This window comes from Saimiri boliviensis, chromosome 6, assembly GCF_048565385.1.
Source record: "Saimiri boliviensis isolate mSaiBol1 chromosome 6, mSaiBol1.pri, whole genome shotgun sequence".
Classification (NCBI taxonomy): Eukaryota; Metazoa; Chordata; class Mammalia; order Primates; family Cebidae; genus Saimiri; species Saimiri boliviensis.
Genome location: NC_133454.1, coordinates 39,127,712 through 39,154,807, shown reverse-complemented (window position 1 = coordinate 39,154,807; position 27,096 = coordinate 39,127,712). Strand labels below are relative to the sequence as shown.

Below are 27,096 nucleotides of genomic sequence, written 5' to 3'. Positions count from 1 at the left end.
TTGACACATATGATTTATACTACCCAACTATATACAAATATCTATTTAAATATTTCTACATGATTTGCTTTAAGACTTACTTTCAGTAACAGTATTACATAAAGGAGCATTTTAAATAAGGACTTAAAGGATAAAAAGAAAACAAAATACGACAGGTTTCCAAAATTCCGAAAGTTCATTTTTTTACTGGTACCTATGATGTCTAAGAGATGCAACATTCGTGACTCAGGATAATGATCATGTTCTGCTTGTCTCCACACATCATCTACAACATCCCGAGTAGTCTCCACCAAGTCAACAACTTCTAGTAAGGACAGACTGTCCAAGTTATAAAACTCCTGAAACCAAAATGCATTAATTTTTAAACATAATTATATTTGTACCTTGGGTAATATAATCAAAATGTTCCCAGGCCTTTTCAACTGTTACAACTCTAATATTTGCCATATTATTTTCTCCTCCTTTTTCTAACAGCTGACAACTACTTTCTTATGCAAATACCCCTAATTTCTCCCACAAACATAAATGTCATGAAAAGACAAAAGAAAAAATAAGAATTGTAAAAAGTCTACTCATTCATTTACACAATTGGCCTAATTTTCTTTAAATTTTGATTTTTTAAAAATTTACCCAGTAAAGTTGATCTCAACTCCACATATAGTTCACATGTCTTTATTCACTCATTATTCATTCATAATATTATAGTTAAGAATAACACAACCAAAGTCAAAATTTATCATGCTGTATTTCATCACTGTTACCAGAAAAGCTTAAAATCATTTAAAACACTATTAAAATGATATTATCGAAATAACAGTGGAAATGAGTAGAAAATCAATATATATTTGTTTTGAAAAGTGAAGACTTTTAATGATCCTACTTAAAATGACCACGCAATTTCAATGTAGACACATAAAGGAATAACCAATTAAATAAACATAAAACTAAGACTTTTCATATTTCAGATTACTTCAAAATGCTAATTTGAACAAAGTGAACACCCTTTCAAAAGAACATATTATCTCTATATGGATAAACCTGTTATATTTGTTTTTCACTAAGTACCTACAGAAAAGTAATTTGGGTTTCATGGTGGGGTTTTTTTGTTGGTGGTGGTTTTTTTTTGTTTTTTTTTTTTTTGAGAAAGAGTCTCACTCTGTCACCCAGGATGGAGTGCAACAGCACAATCGCAGCTCACTGCAACCTCCACCTCCCAGGTTCAGACAATTATTCTGCCTCAGCCTCCCAAGTAGCTGGGATTATAGACACCCACCACCACACCCAGCTAAATTTTTGTATTTTTAGTAGAGACTTGAGTTTCACCATATTGGCCAAGCTGATCTCAAACTCCTGACCTCAAGTGATCTACCCACCTTCGCCTCCCAAAGAGCTAGGATTACAGACATGAGCCACCACACCAGCTGTAATTTCGTTTTTGAGAAAAAACATTTTATGAAGATTATAATTTAACTAAGTTTTGAATTTCTCAATTCATTTTATATATACAACTTAATCTTTTCTACATATGAAGAATCTATTTTGCTCACAATCATCAAGTATATTTTAAAACACAGAGGCTGTAGAAACTGAATCCTAAAGTACTTTTATAAGAAACCTGACATATAACCATGTATGAATCACGTACTCTTGCAATTGTTTCAAATAATTCTTTAAAGTAATTGGCTCTTTCTTTACTAATCTGTTTATTTCCACGGTGAGCTTGTTCTATCCAAAACTGGAACTCATCACTTGGTGTAAGGATACCTATAAAAGTCAAAAGGGGAAAAAAATGGTAAAGAATATCAGAGAAAAAAAATGAGCAGCAGAGTAGCAAAATATTTGAGTCATTTAACACAGATGCTCCTAGCTGAGGTTATATTTGACACTACCTTATTGTTTCCTATTTCATGCTATAAACAAAGTGTCCTTCCTGCAGTCTACTTCGTGCCACATTTTTCAGATCTTCATGCTTTTTGTTAGTGATTCACTGTTTAAAATGGCCCCCAAAGTGCTAAATTGCTATCTAGTGTTCCAAAGCACAAGAAGGTTGCAATGTGTCTTACAGAAAAAATATGTGTTAGATAAGCTTCATTCAGGTATGAGTTACAGTGCTGTTGGCCATGAAGTCAATGATAATGAATCAACAATATGTATGAATTAAAGTGTCTTTAAACAGAAAAAAAAAAGTTATGTATTGATCAGTTGATGAGATACTGTGACCAGGGGCTTAAAGGAACCTAATCCTGTATTGCTCCTAGGAACAAAGGTTCAATATTCATCAATCAGTGCTTACAGTGACTTTATAGAACATACTACTTCCTCAGCACTTTGGGAGGCTAAGTAGTGAGGATATCTTGAGGCCAGTAGTTTGACACCAGCCTGGGCAAAGAAACTCCATCTCTACAAGAACTAAAACAAATTAGCCAGCCACGGTGATATGCACCTGTAGTTCTAGCTACTCTGGAGGCTCAAATTAAACTGGACATTGTTAACAATTATATTTTCCTCTTCTCCAAATCCACATACATCTACTCATTTTTTTGAAACCTATGTTCAGAGAAATTCCAAAAGTATTGGAAGAAATCTATAAAGAAATATGTTCATTTACTAATGAATGTAACGAGACAATCATTCTGTACTTTCTTTTATTAAGCTATGGTTATATACCTCGTGTGTCATCTTCCTTAAATTTCAATTTTGATAAGTTAGTGTCTGATCTTCGTAGAACTATACCCAACCCAGCTTCTAGTTCACTCAAAAGACTCTGAAGTTTGGGATCAAAGTTTCTGCTCCATTCCTGATCCTAAATAAAAACAGATAAGAGCAACCAAGGTTGATCAAAATTTTGCTAATCAAATTGGCTTTCCAAAACACTGTCCAAAAACTCATTTTTCTTAAAGCCTCCCCCTACCTCTGCTTCATAAGAATAAAAAGTCTCTCAATAGTTAAAACTATGAAAACCATTTAATGTAGAAATGTAAGAGTTGATGTGGACTGCATTTTATACCTTTCTCCAATTTCTCTATTTTTAACACAACTTACACCAAATTTTAAGTTAAAGAAGTTAATAAAAGATATTTTAATTAAAATTAAAACATTAATGACATAACAGTAAAAACAAAATAGATATTTATGTTTGTGTGAAAACATTTATCCAAATACTTCAGTTAAAAAAAAAAAAAGACAGCTATTTTACTCACCTTTAACAACACTGGTGCAAATACTTGCCGTACTGCTTGGTAAAGAGAACTAATAGGTGACTCTAACATAGATGAAACAAGAATGTTATCATGTAGATTCTCATCAGTAATTACTTCAGGTCGCAGCTTGAAAAACACCAGCACTTTATCTTTTGTGTCACCAAACTCAATCTAAAGTGATAAATGATTTTTAATGTTACCTTTAAAAAATTTAATATTTGAAAAAAAAGTATAGGAAGTTGTATTACTATATTTATATCTCTTGGAAAAAATAAATATACTGAAACTAATTTATCTCTTATCTCCTTAAGAATACTTCAATTTAAAAACTTATTCCCACTTACATGAGATCATAAAGTCACTTTGGTAAGTTATTTATAACAATAAAACAATATATACATTGTTGACCGCTAACTATTCCATTCCAGTCAGATTCCATTCCAGCCAGATTCCATTTCAGCCAGATTCCATTCCTGCCAGAATCAGTAATAGTACAGATCAAAGCTGTATGCTCCAGGTACACAATGAATAATATACTTCTCTAGTAACCCAGAAAGTCTGTAACAAAAACGTTAATGACCCTCTTACCTAGAAAAAGCATTTTAAAAGGTGATTTTAAAATTATACATGCACTCAAAACTGCCAAAATGAATTTAAGTTGTCTATCTCCTAAAATTATCTTCACTTTAACAGAAAATTTTGAGTTAAGAGCATAAAGTTTTTTTGTTAAATTGTCATAGAGCTAGATTATTTTAAATTGCAACCAGATGAACTCAATTGGAATTCACTACAGCAATTTTGTTTAAAATAGGTCAGTTCATAGTAATTAGTTCATTAGCTGGGAAGTATATTACTCAAAGGAAGTTTTTGCATTATACACACATTTTCAGTTATTCTCTTTTTTTTTTTTTTTTTTTTTTTTTCAGGAAAAGAAGTCTATGCATTAAAAAGCTTTCAATCAAGGTAACTGCTGTGTATGAAGAACAGCTAAATGGGTCTCACACCATTTTTTTCTAACCAAAAATTTTGGCTGCTGGAAAGGAGCTGAAACTTTACTCTTTGTTACTGTTCAAATGCTTTTATATTTCATGACACATGAAAAGTATATGAAATCCACATAACAGTGTCCATAGTTTTATTAGAACATAGCCATTCCCACTGAATTACATGTATTATTACAAAGTTGATTACATGTCTGCTTTCACACTACAAAGGCCAAGTTGTAGCTGCAGTGGAGCCCTTGTGGCCTGCAAGGGTTAAAATATTATCTGACCTGTTACAGAAAAAGTTTGCCGGCCGGGCACAGTGGCTCACGCCTGTAATCCCAGCACTTTGGGAGGCCAAGGCGGGTGGATCACGAGGTCAAGAGATCGACACCATCCTGGTCAACATGGTGAAACCCCATCTCTAATAAAATATGAAAATTAGCTGGGCATGGTGGCGCACATCTGTAGTCCCAGCTACTCGGGAGGCTGAGGCAGGAGAATTGCTTGAACCCAGGAGGCAGAGGTTGCAGTAAGCCGAGATTGTGCCACTGTACTCCAGCCTGGCACCTGGCGACAGAGTGAGACTCTGTCTCAAAAAAAAAAAAAAAGTTTGCCAACCCCTGTCCTAAAGAATAAACCAGATCACAGCTTTCTCTTAAGATTACCAATAACTTCTTATTTCAATTTAAATGGTATATAACGTCCTAAATTATCAGCCTATGCCTTATTCTCCCTTCTCATCTTCCACAATGTCCCTTCACTTCAGGATTCACTTTAGATTTTTTTTCTTGCCCCTTGAAACTAAGTTAAAACCCAGCTCAGGGCCTTGGTACAGTTTATTTTGCTTAGAACACTCTTCCCCCAGATCATGTCTGCCTGCAACTCATCCTTCAAATCTCACTTCAAAGATAACTAATCCAGAGAGGTATTATTTCCCACCCCATATTTCTGTAGTTCACCACCCCACCCCATTACTACTATAACATTATTTTTATCTTGACAGCACTTACCAATATCCAAAATTATGTTACATATATCTGTAGCATGTGTTTAGCCTACCTTTGTCCATTCCAATGTCACTCCTTTAAGATACGAACTCTGAGTTCAAGGCTTTATCCCCAGTACTAGTAGGTAGTCAGTAAATACTTGCTGACTTATTAACTTATTGAATCATGCTAACTATCAGATATCTAAAGTACAACTGAAGACATAAAAAAATGTCAAATATGATGGGCCGGGCGCGGTGGCTCAAGCCTGTAATCCCAGCACTTTGGGAGGCCGAGGCGGGTGGATCACAAGGTCGAGAGATCGAGACCAACCTGGTCAACATGGTGAAACCCCGTCTCTACTAAAAATATAAAAAATTAGCTGGGCATGGTGGCGCGTGCCTATAATCCCAGCTACTCAGGAGGCTGAGGCAGGAGAATTGCCTGAACCCAGGAGGCGGAGGTTGCGGTGAGCCGAGATCGTGCCATTGCACTCCAGCCTGGGTAACAAGAGCGAAACTCCGTCTCAAAAAAAAAAAAAAAAAAAAAAAAAAAAAAAAAAAATGTCAAATATGACTAAAAACCTGTAGCAAAGTGTACGACTAAAAATAACAGACACATCATTGGGCTTTACTAGTAATAGCTTTAACTTAAAAAAAAAAAGTTATAGTTTCAACTTTTAAATACCCAAGCCAAGATACACTTTCACAAATCCAAACCCCTTTCCATTTTGCCTACTGCATTCTATATGAACTTTCAGTGGCATTTACAGTGTGTCCTCATTTCATCATTTGCTGAGTATATGTCATCCTAAGCCACTGTGAGTCTCAGAAAGGCAGAAAACAGAGGGCTCTATCCTGAATTACACTACCTTCGGAGAAAAAGAAAGTTAACATTTAGGTTGTAACTTTTGTGTCTTACTTTCATTAGCCATAAAATGAGAATAAGAATAGTTCCTATCTTACAGTATTGTTATGGATATTAAATGAACAAATACATATGAACTACTTAGAACAGTGCTTGACAGAGTCTAAAGCGAAAGTAAATGTTAGCTAAGATTATCCTTTTTATATCTTTGTAAACCCATCAAGCCTGGCAAAGTGCCTTCCATGTATTGAGTTCAAAGTAAATGTTTATTAAATAGAATCTAATTAAACCTAAGAATAAAGAGAGTGAATGGGGTGAATGATTCAATCATCCTATAAAAATGCACTGAAGGCAGGTGCAGTGGCACACGCCTATAATCCCAGCACTTTGGGAGACTGCGACAGGTAGACCACCTGAGGTTTTAGGAGTTCGAAACCAGACTAACCAACATGGTGAAACCCCCTCTCTACTAAATACAAAAAATTAGCCGAGTGGGATGGCACATGCCTGTAATCCCAGCTACTTGGGAGGCTGAGGCAGGAGAATCACTTGAACCTGGGAGGCGGAGGTGGCAGTGAGCCGAGATCACGCCATTGCACTCTAGCCTGGGCAACAAGAGCGAAACTCTGTCTAAAAAAAAAAAAACGCACTGAATGCTTTTTCTGAGTGTCAAATACTCTGCTAGGTTTAGGGATCAGGGTGAACACAAGAGGAAGAGGTTGAAAATATGTCTTTGTTTTATTAACTTAAATCCGTTTACTGAGTCCCCTTTAATGTGTCAGAAATTTTCTTCTGCGTTTTTCTTTTAGGTTTATATACATGCACCCTGACTGCAAATGCAACCTATTTTTTAAGCAATCCTGCCAGTGGAGGGAGCACTGCAATTAATAAATCAGTACATCACATGTTGTACACCAAAAAAGAATGCAAACTTTATTTTGAAATGTATTATATCATTTCGCAAGAGTTTAAATTCCTAACCAATCTTTCCCTCGGGCAATGTTAAAATCAGAGCATAATCCAAGAAAGATAGACTAGAATTTGCCTCAAAAGAAAAAAAAAAAAAAACTCAAAAGAGGGAGAGAAAAGGATTTAAAAAACTAAGTAAATGTCTTCTTTTTAGTTATAACGTATCTGCAGTCTTTCTTTTTTGTTGTTGTTTTTTTTTTTTTGAGACGGAGTTTCGCTCTTGTTACCCAGGCTGGAGTGCAATGGCGCGATCTCGGCTCACCGCAACCTCCGCCTCCTGGGTTCAGGCCATTCTCCTGCCTCAGCCTCCTGAGTAGCTGGGATTACAGGCACGTGCCACCATGCCCAGCTAGTTTTTTGTATTTTTAGTAGAGACGAGGTTTCACCATGTTGACCAGGATGGTCTCTATCTCTTGACCTCATGATCCACCCGCCTCGTCCTCCCAAAGTGCTGGGATTACAGGCTTAAGCCACCGTGCCCGGCCTGCAGTCTTTCTTTATAGAATATAGGCCGGGCGCAGTGGCTGGTGCCTGCAATCCCAGCACTTTGGGAGGCCGAGGAGGGCAGATCACTCCAGGACAGGAGATCGAGACCAGTCTGGCCAACGTGGTGAAACCCCCATCTCTACTAAAAATACAAAAATTAGCCAGGTGTGGTGGCGAGCGCCTACTACTCGGGAGACTGAGGCACGAGAATCGCTTGAACCCAGGAGACGGGGGATGCAGTGAGCAGAGATCGCGCGACTAACTCCAGCCTGAGCGGCAGGGCAAGACTCCGAATAAAATTTTTAAAAAATAGAATAGAATTGCTACTATTCAGATGTGTGGAACGGGAACCTCCTTCCGTCAGGTAGGATGCAAAGCTTGGAAACTACATGCTTAAGCAGTAGGCCAATGCAGCTAAGCCAATAATGCAGGAAAGGTGGAGACAGCCTTGGGTTCCTGAAAAGGATCCTCCTGCTGGTAAAGCTGTAAGTGTGTGCCCGGACGTCCCTCTGGCTGGGCCTGGGGACTTGAAGAGTGGTCAGGAGTCAGGCAGGCGTGCAAGGAACGAACCATACATACCGTGTTGGAAAAGGAGATTCCGGCGTCGGATCGCTGCACCCTGAGGAGCATCTGGTTGCCGTCATCCAAGAAGTTGTTAATTTCAAGACAGTTAGACAACGGTGGCTGGTCCCAGAGTTCGGACATCAGCCCGAAGTAATTCTGGGTAGTAGTGAAGATGAAGAGCTTCCGAACGTCCGCACTCTGGTTCGCCATGATTGGAGGGGGTGGAGGGAAGTGGGAGGAAGGGGAAAGGAAGAAGAAACCGGTCCGGAGGGAAGTGAAGGGAAGAGAGGAGTTTCACTCAAACCTGTAGCCCTACCACCGGGCCGCAGAGCTTCGCGGTTGCCTGGGGTAGTCGCTATGGCGACGGAGCGCTACGGCGGCGTCGCTGGCGGCGCGCGGCGGACGTCGCCCTCTCCGGGTACGCGCACGCAAAGCTCGTGGAGGCGACCGACCGCCTCGGAGCTCCTCAGCGGCCCCCTGCGGTCATCGATTGTAAGTGGTTCGGAGAGGTGTCTTCCTACTGATTTCTTGTAACAGAATCAGAAGAGACACACCGAGCTTTCAAATACAGCAGCGTGATCTAGATTTAGGAGAGCTGGGTTCCCGCGCTCCCTCTCCATGTGCACCTGGTAGCAAACCACTCTGTCAGCGTCAAGCTGCACATCTGTAAGAGGGGGAAATGCTATCTCACAACCAGGGACGTAGTGCGGATTTTAAGCGGTTACTGTTTAAAAATCGCTTTTTAGAGAGGCTTATAAAGAACAGGAATCCAATACAATGTTAATTTACTTTCTCAATCTCCTTCTGCTCCTTTCTGTGCTGCTGCATTTCCCAACTTTGTTTTTATCCTGTTAGTAATTTTAGAAAAATTTAGCCAGCAGTTTTTTCATTGCAATCATTACCCGAACACAGCCATATTTGTAAAATAGCTAAAATGTGCAATGATACTTAGTTTATTTTATAACAATCGCAACTAAATTCTGTGAAAATACAGATATGAAAACATTATCATTTTCTACCCCATGGCATTACTATAAACTACTAAACTGCTGGTCATTAATCCGAACTTTCTGGATTCAGTAATTCTCTTCTAAAAATAGTTACTACATATTACTAGGTTGGTGCAAAAGTAATTGCGGTTTGGCAAGAATCATAATTACTTTTGTACCAATCTAATACAATTTGCCAAGTACTGTCCCCTGGGGACACAATTCCTGCCCTCAGGAAGTTTTTGCTGTAGTCATTCATCACCTCAGCAGTGGTTCGAGCCATGATCCTAGGGTACATAAACTTACACAGACTTTTTTTTTGTTTGCACTCAGTAATCGTAACTTCCTCTTAAAACTATATTGTTTGAGAATTAGAAACAGAATCCTTTTATCTGCTGAGCAACTTGATTAAGATTTTGGAGTGGGAACTTAAAAAAGCTGAACTGCTCTAAATTATAAAAGGAAATGATTTTAAATTCTCATGAAATATCTAAACGGTGGGAGATGGGAGTCTGGCCAATGGATGGGAAAACATCCAAACAGTGAGATGAGATGGGGTGCCCCTGCACTCCAGCCTCAGCAACAGAGTGAGACTCCATTTCAAAACAACAACAAAAAAAAAATTTCCCCACTGGGTGGGGAAAAACACTTTGATAAACAGATTTTGAAAGCAAAAGTGGCCACTATGGTTACAGAGTTTCTTGCTCTGCAAAGGGCATTATCACTCTAACCAAGGTCTTCAGGAAAGTCTCCATTACCCGCAAGAGCTGACTTTGGGTGAATTGTTTTGGTGGAAATGTGTGAAACAGCTGAATTGAGCTTCTGTAACAATATGGTGAATAACAAGGCAACACGTGTAGGAAGATGAGTCTAGAAAGCAGATTAGATCATGAGTATGTTATCCTTCCAAGAATTTTTAGAACTCCTGAGGAAACTTCAGGCTTCCACAAACTATGAAATTGCATGTGAATCAAGTTTAACACAGATATCAAACATGGAAGCTCCTGTTGATATGTAAACTCCATAAAATAGAGATTTTGTGTTTCCTGTTTACTACTATATATGAAAAAATGAGGCATAAAGTGGGGAAAAAAGTTCAGATAAGGACTGAAGCATACAATAGAGAAGAAAGAACCTCACAGATTAAATAATTTACACAAAACCACAGAGATGGTAAGTGGTAGAATCAATATTCATACCAAAATCCAGTTCTGAGCCAGTCTCTATACACCATATCACAGTGATAGCCAGATATACATCAAAATCCATGTTTCCCTTCCATAGCTAAGAAATGGCTATCCTCCAGGTGTGGCCATGTGACTAATTCTCACCAATAAAATGTGAGAAGTAATGTGTACCTCTTCAGGGCAAAGTTTTAAAGAAGTGAGAGTACCTTTACCTTTTGCCACCTGGATGCAGATAACAACAAAGCAACAAGGATGGCAAAGCTTTCAAAGAGTAGGACCCTAGGATACTGAATCACAGTGTGGAATGATGTCTGCAGTTGTTAAATATGCAAGAAATAACCTTTTTTGTGTTTGAGGCATTATACATTGAACTGTGTGAGACTTTTTTTTTTTTTTTTTTTTTTTAGTTTTTTAGTTTTTTAGTTTTTTGAGACAGAGTTTTGCTCTTGTTACCCAGGCTGGAGTGCAATGGTGCGATCTCGGCTCACCGCAACCTCCGCCTCCCGGGTTCAAGCAATTCACCTGCCTCAGCCTCCTGAGTAACTGGTGAGTAACTGGGATTACAGGCACGCGCCACCATGCCCAGCTGATTTTTTGTATCTTTAGTAGAGATGGGGTTTCACCATGTTGACCAGGTTGGTCTCAATCTCTCGACCTCGTGATCCGCCCGCCTTGGCCTCCCAAAGTGCTGGGATTACAGGCTTGAGCCACCGCGCCCGGCTGTGTGAGACTATTTTTATAGCAATTTAGGCCACTCTAACCAAAAGAGAAGTTGATATCCATAGTATAGTAATGATTTAATTTTTTTTAATGTGGGCAGTGGCTTAGCAGTTGGCTGACAGGTAGCATGAAAGCAGGTAATGTGAGCTGGAGGGCAAGACCCAAAACCTTCTGAGCCAGGGCTTCCTAATTTTGTCCTATATGCCATTTCCCAAACTTTTTGGTGGTGTTTTTATACTTTATACTTTAAAAAATTATTTTCATACTTAAAAAAATTACTGCCAGGCACAGTGGCAGTAATCCCAACACGCTGGGAGGCCAAGGCAGTTAGATCACAAGGTCAGGAGTTGAAGACCAGCTTGGCCAATATGGTAAAACCCCATCTTTACTAAAAATACAAAAATTAGCCAGGCATAGTGGCGCAGTCTGTAGTCCCAGCTACTCCGGAGGCTGAAGCAGAAGAATCACCTGAACCCAGGAGGCAGAGGTTGCAGTGAGCCAAGATCACACTACTGCACTCCAGCCTGGGCAACAGAGCAAGACTCTGTCTCAAAAAAAAAAATTACCGAAGACTTCAAAGGGATTTTGTTTCTGTAGGTAATTTCTATCAATATTTACTGTAATCAAAATTAAAACTGAGAAATTTTTGAAATATGTATTTACTTATCTATTTTTAAATAAGCATAATAAGATCATTATTGGTAAAATAAATAACATATTTTTACAAAAATAATTAGATTTCTAAAAGGCAAAAAGCATTGATGAGAAGAATGGCATTGTTTTACATTTTTGCTAAGTATCTTTCATGCCTGCCTTAGCAGAAGACAGCTGGATCCTCTATGTGCTTCTGCATTCCATCTCTTGCAATACGTTGTTTTGGTTGAAGTAGATAGAAAATATCCAGTCTCACATAGATATGTAGTTTAAAAATTGAGAAATTAAAATATGGAAAAGAATTTTAATAGATACTTGTGAATATTATTTCAGACTAAAGTAATACTACACAAGTAGTAGTTTCTTAAAGGATAGTTGAAATTTGGAATTTGGAACCCAATCAATGAATATTTCATACTCAGTTACATTAAAATCCATTGGTTTTCTAGCACTTTGAATGTATCTTTTACCCATACATAATTTCATAACATCATGCATTGGTCATTTAGAAAATATTGGTTCACTTATCTATGAAGATCTTCCAAACATTGATACATTTCCTTATATGATATATTTTTTTCTTTTTCTTTTATATATATATATGCAGAGAGAGACAGGGTTTCACCATGTTGGCCAGGCTGGTCTCGAACTCCTGACTTCAGGTGATCCACCTGTCTCGGCCTCCCAAAGTGCTGGGATTACAGGTGTGAGCCACCGCAGCCGGCCTATAATATTTTTTTAAATTACATTCATTAATACACCACTGATCTCATAAGAAAAAAGTCTTTTTAGGGACAGGGTCTTTCTCTGTCACCCAAACTAGAGTGCAGTGGCTTAACCATAGCTCACTGTAGCCTCAAACTCCTGTGCTAAAGCTATCATCCCACCTCAGCCTCCCAAAGTGCTGGGATTACAGACATGAGCCACCTCTCCTGGCCAAGAAAAAGTCTTTATGTATGGAGAGGTTGTCATACTTACAGCAGAGAATTTAAGTTATCCAAGATTCGAATTTTTTCAGGAATTCTTGAATTTTATCATTCGCAACAAATAAGGTCCATTGTTTTCCTGGAAGTGATAAGCTTATTTCATTCATTTTTAAGAAAAATTTCTGCCAAATATCAAACTATGAATAACATTAGTTTGTTACACTTTCAAGTAAAAATGGTCTTCCATGAAAAAAAAACAACTAGTTTAAATCACAACTCAATCATGAAATTATTTTTCTTGAAACAACCATTATTAATACTTCAATGCAGCAGAAGTGTTTTATGGTGTATTATTTCATCATTCAAAATATTGAAATGACTAGTACTCAAAGTTTAATATTTAATAAAAAGAATAAATTTTACTCATTCATCAAGGACATTCTTAAATGAAACTGGAATCTTTTCCAGTGAATGCATGCATGCAAAGAACAGATAATTACTAAAGCAGTTGGGGCCCCACCATTGATTTGGGTCAAGTTGCCAGCTGTTTTAGCCACTGTATTATTTTTAAATGTTATATAACAAACTACTACACATTTAGTGGCTTAAAATAACACCCATTCATTAGCCAATAGTCTGATAAGTCAGGAGGCTCCATGCTGCATGCTAAGGGTCTCACAGGTGTAAATCAAAATGTCAGTCAGGCTGCATTCTCATTTGGAGCTTAGAGTCCTCTTACATTTGAAGCAGAATGCATTTTCTTGCAGTTTTAAGACTGAGGTCTTCATTCTTTGCTGGATGTCAGCTGGGGCCACTCAGGAATTAGATATTGCCCACATTCTTATCCTTCATCTTTAAAGCCAACAATAGAGAACTTCCTAACACATCTAAGCTCCCTTGTGCTTCAAATCTCTTTTATAATAGGAAGAAACCAGCTCCTTTTAAGGATTCACCTGATTAGATCAGGCCCAGTGAATAATTTCCTTTTTTATTAACTCAAAGTCATCTGGTGAGTAAACTAGGCATGGGAATAATATACCATCATATTCACGAATTTCCTCCACACTCAAGGTTAGGGGGCTCTGCAAAGTGTGCACACCAGGGAGCAGGGAGCTTGGGGACTCCCTGGAATTCTGCCTACCATAGCTGCCATTCCTCCTGCATTATCAATGAAAACGTCAAGCACAGCGACAGAGATACATAATGTTCTGACCTCACTTTCCCTGAAAACTGTTAAAAACGTGCTCTTTGAATGAAGAGACCTCCCCCCTACCCCAAAAAGGCTTTGTGTGAACAACATGGCTGTTCATTCACCTGGGTCCAGATGGGCTAAGGCCGAAAAGGGTGTTAGCAAAAGGCAGTGGGATAGGAGTTGGATTTATAGGTTTACAGTGGGCAGTGGGAAGTTACAGAGTAAGATCAGTTACAGTGGTGGAAGTAGGGGCAAGAAGTATACATTACCATAAATTCAGTTACAATGGCGGTGGGATAAGAGTAGTTAAGATGGTAGGGTGGGGTGAGGAGTATTCACATTACTGTAGTAACAGTTAAGATGGCAGAGTGGGGTGAGGGGAAGCTTATGTGGGGGGAGCGGTGGGGAAGCTCTGCTGGGCACTCAGGGAGAATGGCCAACACAGGCTGGGGTTGCAGGGTGATCAGCCAAGGTGGGCAGGACTTTAAACTTTCTGGGTCCGGGCTTGCACATGGAGGCATGACAAAAACATTTCAAGTTCCTCCCAAAATCTTAGTCTTCTAGATGGTTTCTAAGATATCTGCAACTATTCCATGAAAGTGAATATAGGATAAAGATTTTTTTTGTTTTCCCATTATGTTTGATAAATATTGGCAAATATGTTAAATATATAGTGTTGGTTATAAAGTACTGTCCTATGAAGTTATTAAACAGATGCTTTGTAATTTTAGTAATTTTAAAGGAAAAATGCTAGTCAAGTTGGTAGAATAAATGATACTCAGATAGCTGGTAAAACATTATTTCTGGGTGTTTGTGAGAGTGTTTCAGGAAAATATTAGCATTTGAATCAATGGACTGAGTAAGAAGACAGCCCACATCAATGTAGGCAGGCATCATTCAATCCCTTGAGAACTCAAATAGAACAAAAAGGCAAGGAAAGGTGAACTTGCTGTCTTCTAGTGGTGGGACATCCATCTGCTGCTCTGGAAAATCAGAACTCCTAGCTTTGGAGCCTTTTGACTTCAGAATGTATACCAGCAGCACACCATGTTCCAAGATCTTGAGATTCAGGCTGAATTACACCACTGGCTTTCCTGGCTTTCCAACTTGCAGATGGTATAACAGGTGACTTATTGGCCTTCATAATTGGGTGAGGAAATGCCCATAGTAAATATCCTCTTAAATATCTATTAATAACCTATTGATTCTGTTTCTCTGGAGAACCCTGACTAATTTAGATCATTTAATGTTCTTTCAAATTCATATGTTGAAACTTAATCCCTAGCATGATATTATTAAGAGGTAGGGCTTTGGAAGGTAATTAGGTCTTGAAGATGGAGCCCTCATGGATCAGATTAGTGTCCGTATAAGAGAGGCCCAATAGAGCTTGTTCACCCTTCCATTATATGAGAACATATAGAAGGCACCACTTAGGAGGAACAGGTTCCCACCAGATACCAAATCTGCTGTTGCCTTGATTTTGGACTTCACAGCCTCCATAACTGTGAGCAATATATTTCTATTATTTACAAATTACCTAGACCAAGATATTTTGTTACAGCAGCCCAAATAAACAAAGAAGATACTCTACACTAAAATCTCATATTTACCTCAAATACTTAAATATATTTACCTTTACGTGTTTTTATGAGTCCTTGTGGAATAAAGGAATTCTATTTCTTCTGACTCTCTTTCTAAGAAAATCACTGAATAGTTGAATAGACCCTGCTTCTGGGTCTAGCAGACAGCCAATTCTTTCTGCAGTCAATTGCACTAAAAATATACAAGGAAAGAGGAAGGAGACATGTTGTAAGCAAGGGTGTTAGTCCTCATTGGTTTGTAACATGTAGCTGAAGGTTATTTCTTATATCTGTACTCCTGCTACCCCTTCCCCCAGTGATGTCCTATGAAGCTGTCATTGAAGAGGTAGGGGAATTGCCAGAAATGTGATAATGTGGGATGATTTTTGCCTATCTCCTCTAACAAGAGACCCAGAAACAGTCATTAGAAAACAAAATCAAGGGGTAGCATTCCTTCTTGCAAATAATACTTCTGTGTTTCATTATGAGAACATCCAGACAGTATATTTAATCTTAACTTTTTTCAGATACTACATATTATTTGAATATTAGTTCTTCATTATGTTCAAATATGTTTTAAAAATTACGTATCAGTTACTTTTAAATACATTTTAGTATTAATAGTAAGGATTGCAGGAAATATGGCAAAGACTGTGTTCTAAAACTTTTATCTTTTAAGATTAAAAAAACACCAGTCTTGGGAGAAATAAATATATTCTCAAAAGTATAGCCCTGTGATGCTGTACAGGTACTTCTTAGTAAAAATTGTTCCTAGTTCTTGAGCTGTGGTTATAATTACCTTATATTAGAATTATCTTAAGTAGTCGTATTGCTTTTTAACAATACATGTTAAACATGTTCTCTTTTGAGGGAAAAGAGAACATGTGAAAAAGTAGATACTGGCTGTCAAAGTTTCTGCACATCAGTTCCATTCAAATTTTATTGGCCAAGCAAACTACATGGTCACATCTAACTGCAAGTGGGCAGGTAGGTGAAACTATACCTTATACACAAAAGGAGAGTTATAGAATATTTGAGAACAACCCTAATGACTACTACACTTTCTAATATTTTTCTTCGGTTTTATCTTATTTTGAGACGGAGGCTCACTCTCTCACCCAGGCTGGAATGCAGTGCAATGGCACAATCTCTGCTCGCTGCAAGCTCTGCCTCCTGGGTTCAAGAGATTTTCCTGCCTCAGCCTCCCGAGTAGCTGGGATTACAGGTGCCCATCACCACACCCAGCTAATTTTTTTGTTTTTTTGCATTTTTTTATTAAATAATATACCAGTTTCACCACATGGGTCAGGCTGGTCTTGAACTCCTGACTTCAAGTGATCTGCCTGCCTTGGCCTCCCAAAATGATGAGATTACAGGCATGAGCCACCGTGCCCGGCCTAATGTTTTTCAAATTAACAAAAACAAACACTGCTTGCACTAAGCCAAAGAAGCTGTGCTCTTTCTTTTTATTCTACCATAGTAACCAATAATGTTCTAGACAGTGGCTGTACTGATGGCAAAGAACAGAGTCTTTAGCTGACCTTTAAAGGGTAGTATGATCAGGCAAGAAAATTGTGTTGTCCTAAACAACTGAGCTTCTATGCCTTCTTTGTTGCTCTGGCCTAATCTAACCCATCTAGACTTCTGCAGATAAGGCATGCACTTTGCTTCAGCCACGATATCCACCTACCCTGTTGTCTTACACCCAGGTCATTTCACTAATTTACATGGTCAACCAGGCCCAGAAGGCTTCCAGGTTTGTAAAGCTGTTTTATGTAATGCTGTCTTGATGAAATTTGTTTCACTTATACCAAATTATGTGATAATAACTTGTCTGATAAAAATACTGCTTTTAATTTTGTCATTCAGGATAATAAAGTATGCTAGTGAAACTGTGTTAAGGCCCTTAATATAAACAATTTCAAAACATATTCCTAATCTTTTCCTCTATGGTGATGCTAATTATACTTTTAGATGGTTTGAAGTTGCTTTCTTTGCTTTGTGCATTATCTAGCTTATCTGTTATTTGCAGGAAGTAGTCTTGCTTTGACTTATAACTGGATGCCCTTTAATGTCATTTAAAAAATAATACATACCCACTGATGTAAATGCTGAAGGGAAAGCTTTTTAAACCATGGCAACTAATAACAAAAATGTTCACATAGATTGTTATTTTAAGTCTTTTTTTAATCTCCATTTCTATTTACATAAAATGATTGTTGAACAACATACAATTAAATCAGAGCTTTCTGCTTCACAGCCTGGCATCTTTCTGGATAGATTCTGTGATAAAATAACTCTCTGACATCACAGCTTGTTGCTATGATACTAGAACATCAAAAATTTGGCAGTGTCAACCTACTCAGCAGGGTAGCTCAGGATAAATTTAAAGCAAAGACATCAAGTTACAATTCTCATTTTTCAAGCATTGGCTTGGCACCTTTAATCCCTAAAGATATCTAATCAAATATGAAATTTGAGATTTTATACCATTAAGGAACACATTCACTGAAACTACTGGAAATTATTGCTATCAAGTGTCTAGTGTTCTTGTCAGGATTGGGGCTGTGAAGTCAATGAAGACACATTTGGGGAAGTCCTTTATTAGAGAAAAGAGAGGGATCTAAGGTATCCATGTGATACACAGTTGTTTCCATCAGGTTCAAATGTAGCTCCTGATGATTCAGCAACCTACAAATTAAAGAGATAAGTTATTTGCGCTTCCTTCTGGAGAAACTCTGGGAGCTTGATAGTTGTTTTAAGGCTCAAAAAATCAGTGTTTTTGGTCCAGGCACATGGTTTATTTAACAATTCCCTTCCAAACTTAGTAGGCTTTCTGATGTATTTGCTTTTAATTCCATATTCTAAATTCCATATTCTAGTTATTTCTTACATATGATTCCAAAGAATGATCTTTTTGCTTACTCATACCCGTGTCCCCCTCTCTCAACTTGTTGGTTATCCTGAGGCTATCTGAAACAATAGGTTTAGATGACAAGGTTAAAATCCTTACTCTGAGCTTTGCTCAAATATTATATCACTTTTTTTTTTAAACTGAGAGATCTTTTAGTACCTTTATTACTCACAATTTTTTTTTCAGTCTTACCTCTTATTACTTAGAAACTAGGAGTAGTCATCTTTTCTAACCCTGAGAGATCCTTATCTGTAGGATTCCTTAGCACTTTTCCATTCCTTCTAGAAAATTAACCAATTCTCATCTGAGCTCATATTTTTCTTGTAAATCTTGCTAAAGGCAGACAACTGTAGCCATTACACACTGTCACTCTGCCTTTAACAATTTTCCAGAGTTAGAATCTTACTAGGTTAATGGTCTCCCTTCTACTTCTCAATGGGAAGTTTCAGTGAATATTTTAAAAGGCATGTTAAAAATCTCTAGATAATCAACCTGGTAATGTTTCTTTTCTGCCTGTTGCATGACCACTAATTCTATACAACATATTTTAAGTTTCTGCATGCAGCATCTTCATTCTAAGCACCAATATCTATATTCTTGTGGTAGTTGTTACTGTCATTTAACAAATGTTTCTGGCTTTTCTCTTTCTTGGCACTTCTCTGCTCTTTTTAAAGATAGGCATGATCTTATGACTTGCTTTGATCTTTGAAATGTATGTAGAAGTAATATATCACATATAGACGAAAGCATTAAAAGCCAAAGTATGATTTAGCATAGTTCTTTCTCACTGCCATGACAATCATGGAAGGATAAAACAAGACAGTGTTTTTATCGGGTTAGCTCCCTAAGCACCTTGGATGGGTAGGGTCTTCTCAATAACCTACCATAACAAGAAATAAACCTTTCTTATGATAGCATGTTGATATTTTAGTGTTTGTTACTGTAACATTGCCTAGTCCTGACATATACAATCAAGGTATGGCAAATGTTATAATAACAACCCCAAAATGTCAGTGGCTTAACACAAAAATTTTATTTCTCTTTCTTTCGACAATTCAGTGTGGTACTTGGCAGGCAGTCTTCCTTGTGATTATTCAGGAATTTAGACCTTTTCCATTTTGTAGCTCCACTATCCCCTAGGACTATGGAATTCTCTCCTGGGTTATTTAAATCTGGTTGATTGGCAGGTAGGGAATGAAGTCTTATGCAGGAGATGTATACGGCAATTCCTGACTTTTTATTTTTTTGAGTTGGAGTCTTGCTGTTGCCCATGTTGGAGTGCCATGGTGCAATCTCAGCTCACTGCAACTTCCACCTCCTGGGTTCCAGGAAGGGAAACATAATCTTTATTATACCCTGGAATAGGAAAGAATGACTTGATCAGCACATATTATTCTCTGACACAGTGTGCTTTACAAATCTGGTGCTCCATTGAATGAACCAATAGGTCAATCGAGCCTTGACTTGTTTTTAAAATGTATGCAGGGCAGATTTTATGGGCATGCAATTTGTGCAATGTCACAGGGCCTCATGCTTAGAAAGGCCTCTCAGTTGGTTTAGTGATGTGTTCTCACAGAGCACTACATACTTTTTTAACAGGAGGCTCTGAATTTTCATTTTGTTCTGGAACCTACAAATTATGCACCTGGTCCTAAGTCTAGGTTGTATCAGAAGGATGTGCAGTGGAAGCATTAGCTGCATATGCAATGTGGAAGAGTTCAGTGAAGTTGTCTCAGAATTATCTACTTGTTTACCCTATAGAGAGAAAGTATCTTGAAAGAATTGTTGTATTTTTGTTTTCTGTATTTTCTTGCTCATGACCATTATGGTCAGTGTCATTATCTAAAAGAAAATTATAAACTATAAATCAGAAATGGAAAGAAATACAGTTGGTTTACTATTTACTTCAAAAACATACTCTTGAAATATCACAACACTTTTAAAAATATGCCATTTAAACCAAAAACTGTTGATTCTCATAAGCTATGTTTTCTTTATAAACAAGAAAGCTCTTGCAAATTAAAAGTCGAAGCCCTGAAAGAAGCAGATCAAAGACGCTATGCTATAACAGTTGAAGGTCATCTTGGCTAGAAATAGAGTTCAAGAGTTGGATAGGGCTTGAACGTGGAAGAGGCCTCTTTTGTGAGGCTAGAGATGAGGGAATAGACTTGAGGAACACATAATGAGAAGCAGCATCAGCATCAAGAAACACCAACACTGTCACTGCCAGTGAGGAGAGCAAGGTGGGTGCAAAGTACCTGTCAGACTCTTTACAGACCATTAACTGCCTTTCTAAGAATAACTGCCTCCACTGCAATCATGTGAACTGATCTCTGTGCTAAGTGGTCCTCACCGGTGGCCTTCCATAACTGTTCACATGTCACCTATGTATTTTCCAAAGACGTCATGAATAATCACAGCCCAAGAATTTGCTAAATCCCATTCAAACTGCCCAGTGTAGATGACCATATTTTCAATGGCTGAAAACATGATTAAGATGCCTACAACTAAAGATGAAGTCATCAAAAAGGTGGTAGTGATAAAGGTGGAAAAGCTCCAGTATCCGAATTTGGGTGAGGATAAAAACCAAGGCAGCTCACTCCCTTTACACATCTCCTTAATTGCAACTCCTTCCTTTGATTCGATAGACTACTTCAAAATAAATTATCTTGTTAAATGTAGAACTTGATTTACCTCAGCTGATACATGGTTTCATGCCCTTTATCAAGTTTGATAACATTGTCACATTTATTTTCTCATTTTTTTTTCAATAACACAATGCTGTGATATCTAGAGAAGGCAGGTATTACTATCTTACAAAGAAGAAAACTGAGTCACAACATGGTTAAATGTTTTACCAAGGTTGTCAAGTTAAAAAGGAAATTGATCAGTCTAATGGTGGTTCTCATTTTGACAAAACCTTTACACTATACCACTTTCCAATGTTAAGTCTAAGAAATGTATAACATGACAAAAAAATGAAACGCCTATTCAGCAAATACCAAAATTAGGAAACTACATTTAAGAACATACCCAATCCAAGCTGTTTGTACTCAGTTTTGGTCTTCTCTACCACCTCATTCAAATAAAAGAGACTTCTCTGCAGCAAGTCATCAAAACAATATAACCTCTGCCAGTAATTTTTTGACAGAGTCTTGCTTTGTCACCTAGGTTGTAGTGCAGTGCCATGATCTCAGCTCACTGCAACCTCCACCTCCCAGGTTCAAGAGATTCTTGTGCCTCAGCCTCCGCATAGCTGAGATTACAGGCATGTGCCACCACACGCAGCTAATATTTGTATTTTTATTAGTGACAGCGTTTTTGCCCCTGTTGGCCAGGCTGGTCTCGAATTCCTGGCCTCAAGTGATCCACCCACGTCGGCCCTCTAAAGTGCTGGGACTACATGCATGAGCCACAACACCTGGCGTGAACTACTTTTCTTCATTTGGGGTACATATTCACATATGGGAAGGCAAATCAGGTGTACTGCTTAATACAATTTCTCACCTGAGCACTTGTTCTTAGTCTTCCTGGTTAGGTTTCAAGTTGAAATTGCTCTGTCCTTGGCCATCTGATATACAAGACACTGTTTTCTACCTATGATCCCATATCCAGAATTTTGTATAGTCTTACCTTTCCAAAAGCATCCAACCTAGGCTGCTCTTTTTAATCATGACACTTTCTTCCTTTACTTCGCTATTTTGTAAAATTTCTTTATTTTTTCCCATTCACTGTGACTTTTTAATAATTTATTTTAGAAGAGTTTTAATTTTGTGGAAAAACTGCAATGATACTACAGATACTGCTCATATATCCCACACCCACTTTCCCCTATTATTAATATCTTATATTAGTATGGTACATTTCCCACAATTAATGAACCAATATTGATTTATTTCTTTCAACTAGACTTTACTTTTTGATAGTAAGTTTCTAGAATATGTGGAATCAGAGATGTTGCTATGACCACCTTTGAAGAATATAGTCTGCCACACTGAGGTATAAGCAGAAACCAATCTTATGCTTTTTCCTACTCCCTCTTTAAACTGCTCTGTGAATTCATTTTTCCCTATGCTTTAAATAAAATTTCAGTCTAATCTCTTACTATAGCAGGCTGTATTTACCTTTACTTGGTGTTTCTCTCTACAGGAGGATTATACATTCCTGCCCTCGTGACCTCAGGTGTAGCCATATGACTTGAACAGGATTAATGTGTCACTTCAGGGCAGAATCCTCTATAGGCAGCATGGGGTTTACCATGTTTTTCTTTCCCTCTGTCATGAAGACAAACAGTGTTATAGGTGGTGACTATTCCCTCAGTCTAGATCCCAGAGTGAACCATACTCACAGCCAAGCTAAAGTTGATGTGGTCTAGCACACCCCTTTATGGTATGGGGGCTAAGTGTCATGTGTTACATAGTTCTGCATCTCTGGGCCTCTCTAAAACACACGGAGTTCTTGTAGGCTTTACTGAAATGCCAAAACAAACAAACAAAAAAAATCCTGTCTTGAAATCCCATTTCTGCTATTCCTTAGAGTTATCTTTCTTTAGATTTATGTGCATGAAAACATTTCACAAAATTTTAAAATGCAAGATTATTTTAAAAATCAACATTAATATATAGAAGGGAGGCTGGGCGCGGTGGCTCAAGCCTGTAATCCCAGCACTTTGGGAGGCCGAGGCGGGTGGATCACGAGGTCAAGAGATCGAGACCATCCCGGTCAACATAGTGAAACCCCGTCTCTACTAAAAATACAAAAAATTAGCTGGGCATGGTGGCACGTGCCTGTAATCCCAGCTACTCAGGAGGCTGAGACAGGAGAATTGCCTGAACCCAGGAGGCGGAGGCTGCGGTGAGCCGAGATCGTGCCATTGCACTCCAGCCTGGGTAACAAGAGCGAAACTCCGTCTCAAAAAAAAAAAATATATATATATATATAGAAGGGAGAGCATCTGCATAGATCCAGGACTACAATAACATGTGGCATCCCATAAATCACTTAATGTCTGTGTTGCTTGTTATTCTGGTAAGTGGGAAAGTCCTATTTTAAAAAGGTGTTAAGAAAAACTAAACTATGTACGGAATATATAAATTAACACATCTTAGAGTACTATTTTTGGCTACCTTTACAGAGATATAATTATTTTAACAGATCTTTTTCATGACTTTTCTTTATAACTCCCAAAAGCTAAAGAATGTGTATATGACCAAGACGCCAAATAGATAATAGAACTGGGTCTCAGTCCTCCTGCTTAATTACTTCCCTATTAAGCATAAGTATTATTTTTGTTGTTTTCTTCCCCTATATCCTTCTGTATTATAGTAGGATAAGATGAAAGATAAAGGAAATTATGTGCCTTTCCTAAAGTCACCTAGCGTCTTCTTTGGATCTGAGACTAGAACACACTTCTGCTTCAGGTGACTACTTCATCCCTCCCCTCCTTGTCATTACTTTCATTTAAAAAATTCTACTGCATGACAGAGAACGACATTACTCTGTCATAGTTTGTTTCTGTATTATAGGTATCTTTTCATGCAAAATCATGTACTACGTATGTATTGGTGAGCAGCAGAAAATATTAAATCCATATAACTAGGCATTTCTATACTTCTCATAGGTAGCAAGGCTATCAATATGCCCCTTTGTGAGAGTAATTGGGATGATGAAAAGCCGACTTTGAGAAATGGTGGTTTGGCAGTAGCAGTAGGTACTGACCAGACAAGAGAATGAAGAAGTAGATGGATATAAATTATCTACATGACCCAGAAATTGCCATCCCTTTGATATCATTGACAAGCATAGATTATGAACCCTAATTCCTATTCATAAAATTCTCTTAAATGCAAACAGCATAAACAGTCATATATTTCTTATTAACAGGAATATATTCCAAGAAATGTGTCATTAGGAGGCTTCATCGCTGTGTGAACATCATAGAATGTACTTATACAAACCTACATGCTAGGCTATATGATATAGCCTATAGGTCCTAGGCTAAAACCTGTACAGCATGCTACCGTACTGAATACTGTAGGCAATTTTAACACTATTGTTATTTGTGTATCTCAACATATCTAAACATAGAAAAGGTAGAGTAAAAATACACTATTATAATCTTAAGGGACTATCATCACATATGCACATCCTGACCAAAATATTGTTATATGGTGCATGACTGTATTTCTCCCTTCAGACTGGCAGCTCCATGATTGCAGGAGTCATGTCTGCTTTTTATAGTCTTAAGCCCAGTAAAGCTTCTGGTTGAAGTGATCATTAAATATTTTTTGAATAGATGCACTAAATGAATAGATCCAGCCTTTTGTCTTTTCTTCAGAGTATTCTTTGGGTACGAGTAGGCTCCTATCCAGTTACTGCATTCAGCTCAATGTCTAGGATCTCCAGGGATAGTGGGGGTTTCCTTAGTTTGAAAGTGATTCTTATGGTCCAATGGCCTATGAACTTATAAGAGGCAACAATCTGTTTCCCACTCTCACCCAATAAATAATGGTGAAGAAGGGATACAATAATCACAATAAAAAAAATCTATTAAAAAAAAAGAAGAAGAAGAAGATGTGCAGTGGGCATTGGCCTATAGCAAATGCTGGTAGCCTGCAAGACAGGCATTATGAAATTCCCTACTCTTTGATCAGGCCTTGACTCTACTCTCTGGTAGGGCACCTCTTTAACATCATCCTGGGAGATCTTTCTTTCCATCCTTTAGGTTTTATTCCATTTCCTTGGTCCTCCTTGGGAAAAGGGGCTGTTTAGCTTTTGCAGCTCACTTCTTGAAGAAATAAGCTTGGCTATTGCTAATAGTTTTGTCACTATCATTTGTTTTATTTTGCACATTTTATATAAATTTTATGGAGGAAGAATATTCATTAAAATATCCATTTTTAAGTGTACAATTCAATGAATTTTCACAAGTATAGATATACTATTACCTCAGTCAAGGCATAGAATATGTTCATTACCCAATAATTTCCCTTGGGTTTTCTTTGCAGTCACTTTTCCCCCTGACTCACTCCATCCCTGCCCCAAGTGTCACTGATATGCCATTGCTGTAAGTTTTATACGTTCTAGAATTTCATCAAATATCCAGCTAGCATTAACACCTCTGATTGCTACATAGATGTTATAATATAGTTTAAATTGTTTGTGTGAATCAAATTCAAATAAGAACTGCATACTCAAAATGATTCACATATCCTTTAAGTCTCTTTTAATTTCCTTCTTTCTCCTCTCATCCTAATAATTTGTTGCAGAATCTAGGTCACTTGTCCTGTAGATTTTTCTGACAATCTAGATATTGTTGATTGCATTGGGTATTTAACATGCTCCTCTGTCCTCTATTTTTTGTAGATGGTAGTTCTATTTAGAGACTTTATCTGATTCTGGTTTTTTTTGTTTTGTTTTGCTTTGGTTGTTTTTGGCCACACGCATTTTTAAATGCGTTGACATTCTTTTGATTGAGTAATAGAGAACTAAATATGCAAAATAGTGAAATTTATTGACTCATATAACTGAAAATTCTAGCGCATATCATGGATTTGGGGCTCATACCATGTAATCACATCCTGGTTTTTCTATCTTTCTGCTTCATACTGGTCTCTTTGAGTTTTGGCTTCATTCTCCATGGCTTCTCTGGTTCAAATCCATAGGAAGTAAAATTGCTTCCTGGTGGTTCAATTTTACGTCATTGGCAGTCATTGGCCTGGCTTGGGTATGTGTACATCCTGGACCAATTAATCACATTAAGGAAATATGATATTCTGATTGGCCTGATTAGGGTGCCATCGTGAAGGCAGTTTCACAGGAACCACTTCAACTGATACTCAATTTAAAGACTTTTAGTCTTGTCCCATCACAGTTTTGCAGAGATAAATTTATTTTACAAAACAGAATTATTAGCGACTTTCTACTGTGTGTTTACATAGAATTACCTTTTTTGTTGTTGAGAGGAAGTCTCACTCTGTTGCTCAAGCTGGAGTGCAGTGGCGCGATCTCAGCTCACTGTAACCTCCACCTCCCGAGTTCAAGCGATTCTCTTGCCGCAACCTCCTGAGTAGCTGGAATTACAGGCACGCGACACCATCCATGTCAGGCTAATTTTTTGTATTTTTAGTAGAGACGGGGGTTTCACCATGTTGGTCAGGCTGGTCTCAAACTCCTGATCTTGTGATCCACCCACTTTGGCCTCCCAAAGTGCTGGGATTACAAGCGTGAGCCACAGCCCCCGACTAATAATCATTATTTAAAAACAGTAATTCCATCTAAGTGGAGGGGAATAGAGTGTGTTTTAGGTAGTAAGGTGTAGGGGAAGGCGCCTTAGAACTGTTCCCCAATACTAAGTCGCGGTCACCTACTGTCTCTTGTCAGAGAGGTGAGCCCTGTGGAAATAATGGTAGAGCCAAGTTTCAATACAGGATAAAGTGATCAACAGAGGTCGGGAAAAGGGAGAAGGGAGAGTGGGAAGTTGACCGTAGGCCCATAAAGGAAACACGCAGGACACAGGGTGACAATGCATTTAAGGGGTGCGAACACTTCAGGTGAGGTTATTGTGTGGAAGAGCTCAGAAGTGGAACTTGGTCTACTTTACCAGGTTATTTTTAACGTCGACTGCAGAGTACTAGTAGTTTCATTTTTTTGGCGGTGACTGCCAGCATCAGAGTGCGGTAGAAGCTTGATGAGAAAGGTGAGGATACCCTAGACGGGATACAGAGTCCCGCGGGCGGTCGCAGTTGCGGGAGTCAGAGAGCTTCAGTCGGCCCGGCCTACCTACGGCCCGCTAAGGCCGACCGGAACCACGCCCCTCCCGGGGACCGGCTCCGCGATTGCGTCACTTCCGGCCCTCAGCGATTCGCCTCCGGGTT

The 27,096-nt window shown here is 38.2% G+C and overlaps 1 protein-coding gene across 4 annotated transcripts in view; it reads right to left on the bottom strand.

Annotated features, from left to right (window-relative positions):
* The window catches only part of DYNC2H1 (dynein cytoplasmic 2 heavy chain 1), a 402,876-nt gene extending 375,780 nt beyond the window's left edge, over positions 1-27,096 (bottom strand). For all 4 annotated transcript variants that reach the window (XM_003923764.4, XM_003923763.4, XM_074400491.1 and 1 more), the window contains exons 1-9: positions 26,823-27,096; positions 26,167-26,292; positions 15,360-15,499; positions 12,587-12,673; positions 8,074-8,722; positions 3,201-3,371; positions 2,668-2,803; positions 1,646-1,764; positions 194-338 (exon numbers count right to left, since the gene is read on the bottom strand). In XM_003923764.4, coding sequence (XP_003923813.1) covers positions 194-338; positions 1,646-1,764; positions 2,668-2,803; positions 3,201-3,371; positions 8,074-8,268 — 766 coding nt within the window. In that variant the 5' untranslated portion in view covers positions 8,269-8,722; positions 12,587-12,673; positions 15,360-15,499; positions 26,167-26,292; positions 26,823-27,096. The remainder of the gene's footprint in view (positions 1-193; positions 339-1,645; positions 1,765-2,667; positions 2,804-3,200; positions 3,372-8,073; positions 8,723-12,586; positions 12,674-15,359; positions 15,500-26,166; positions 26,293-26,822) is intronic.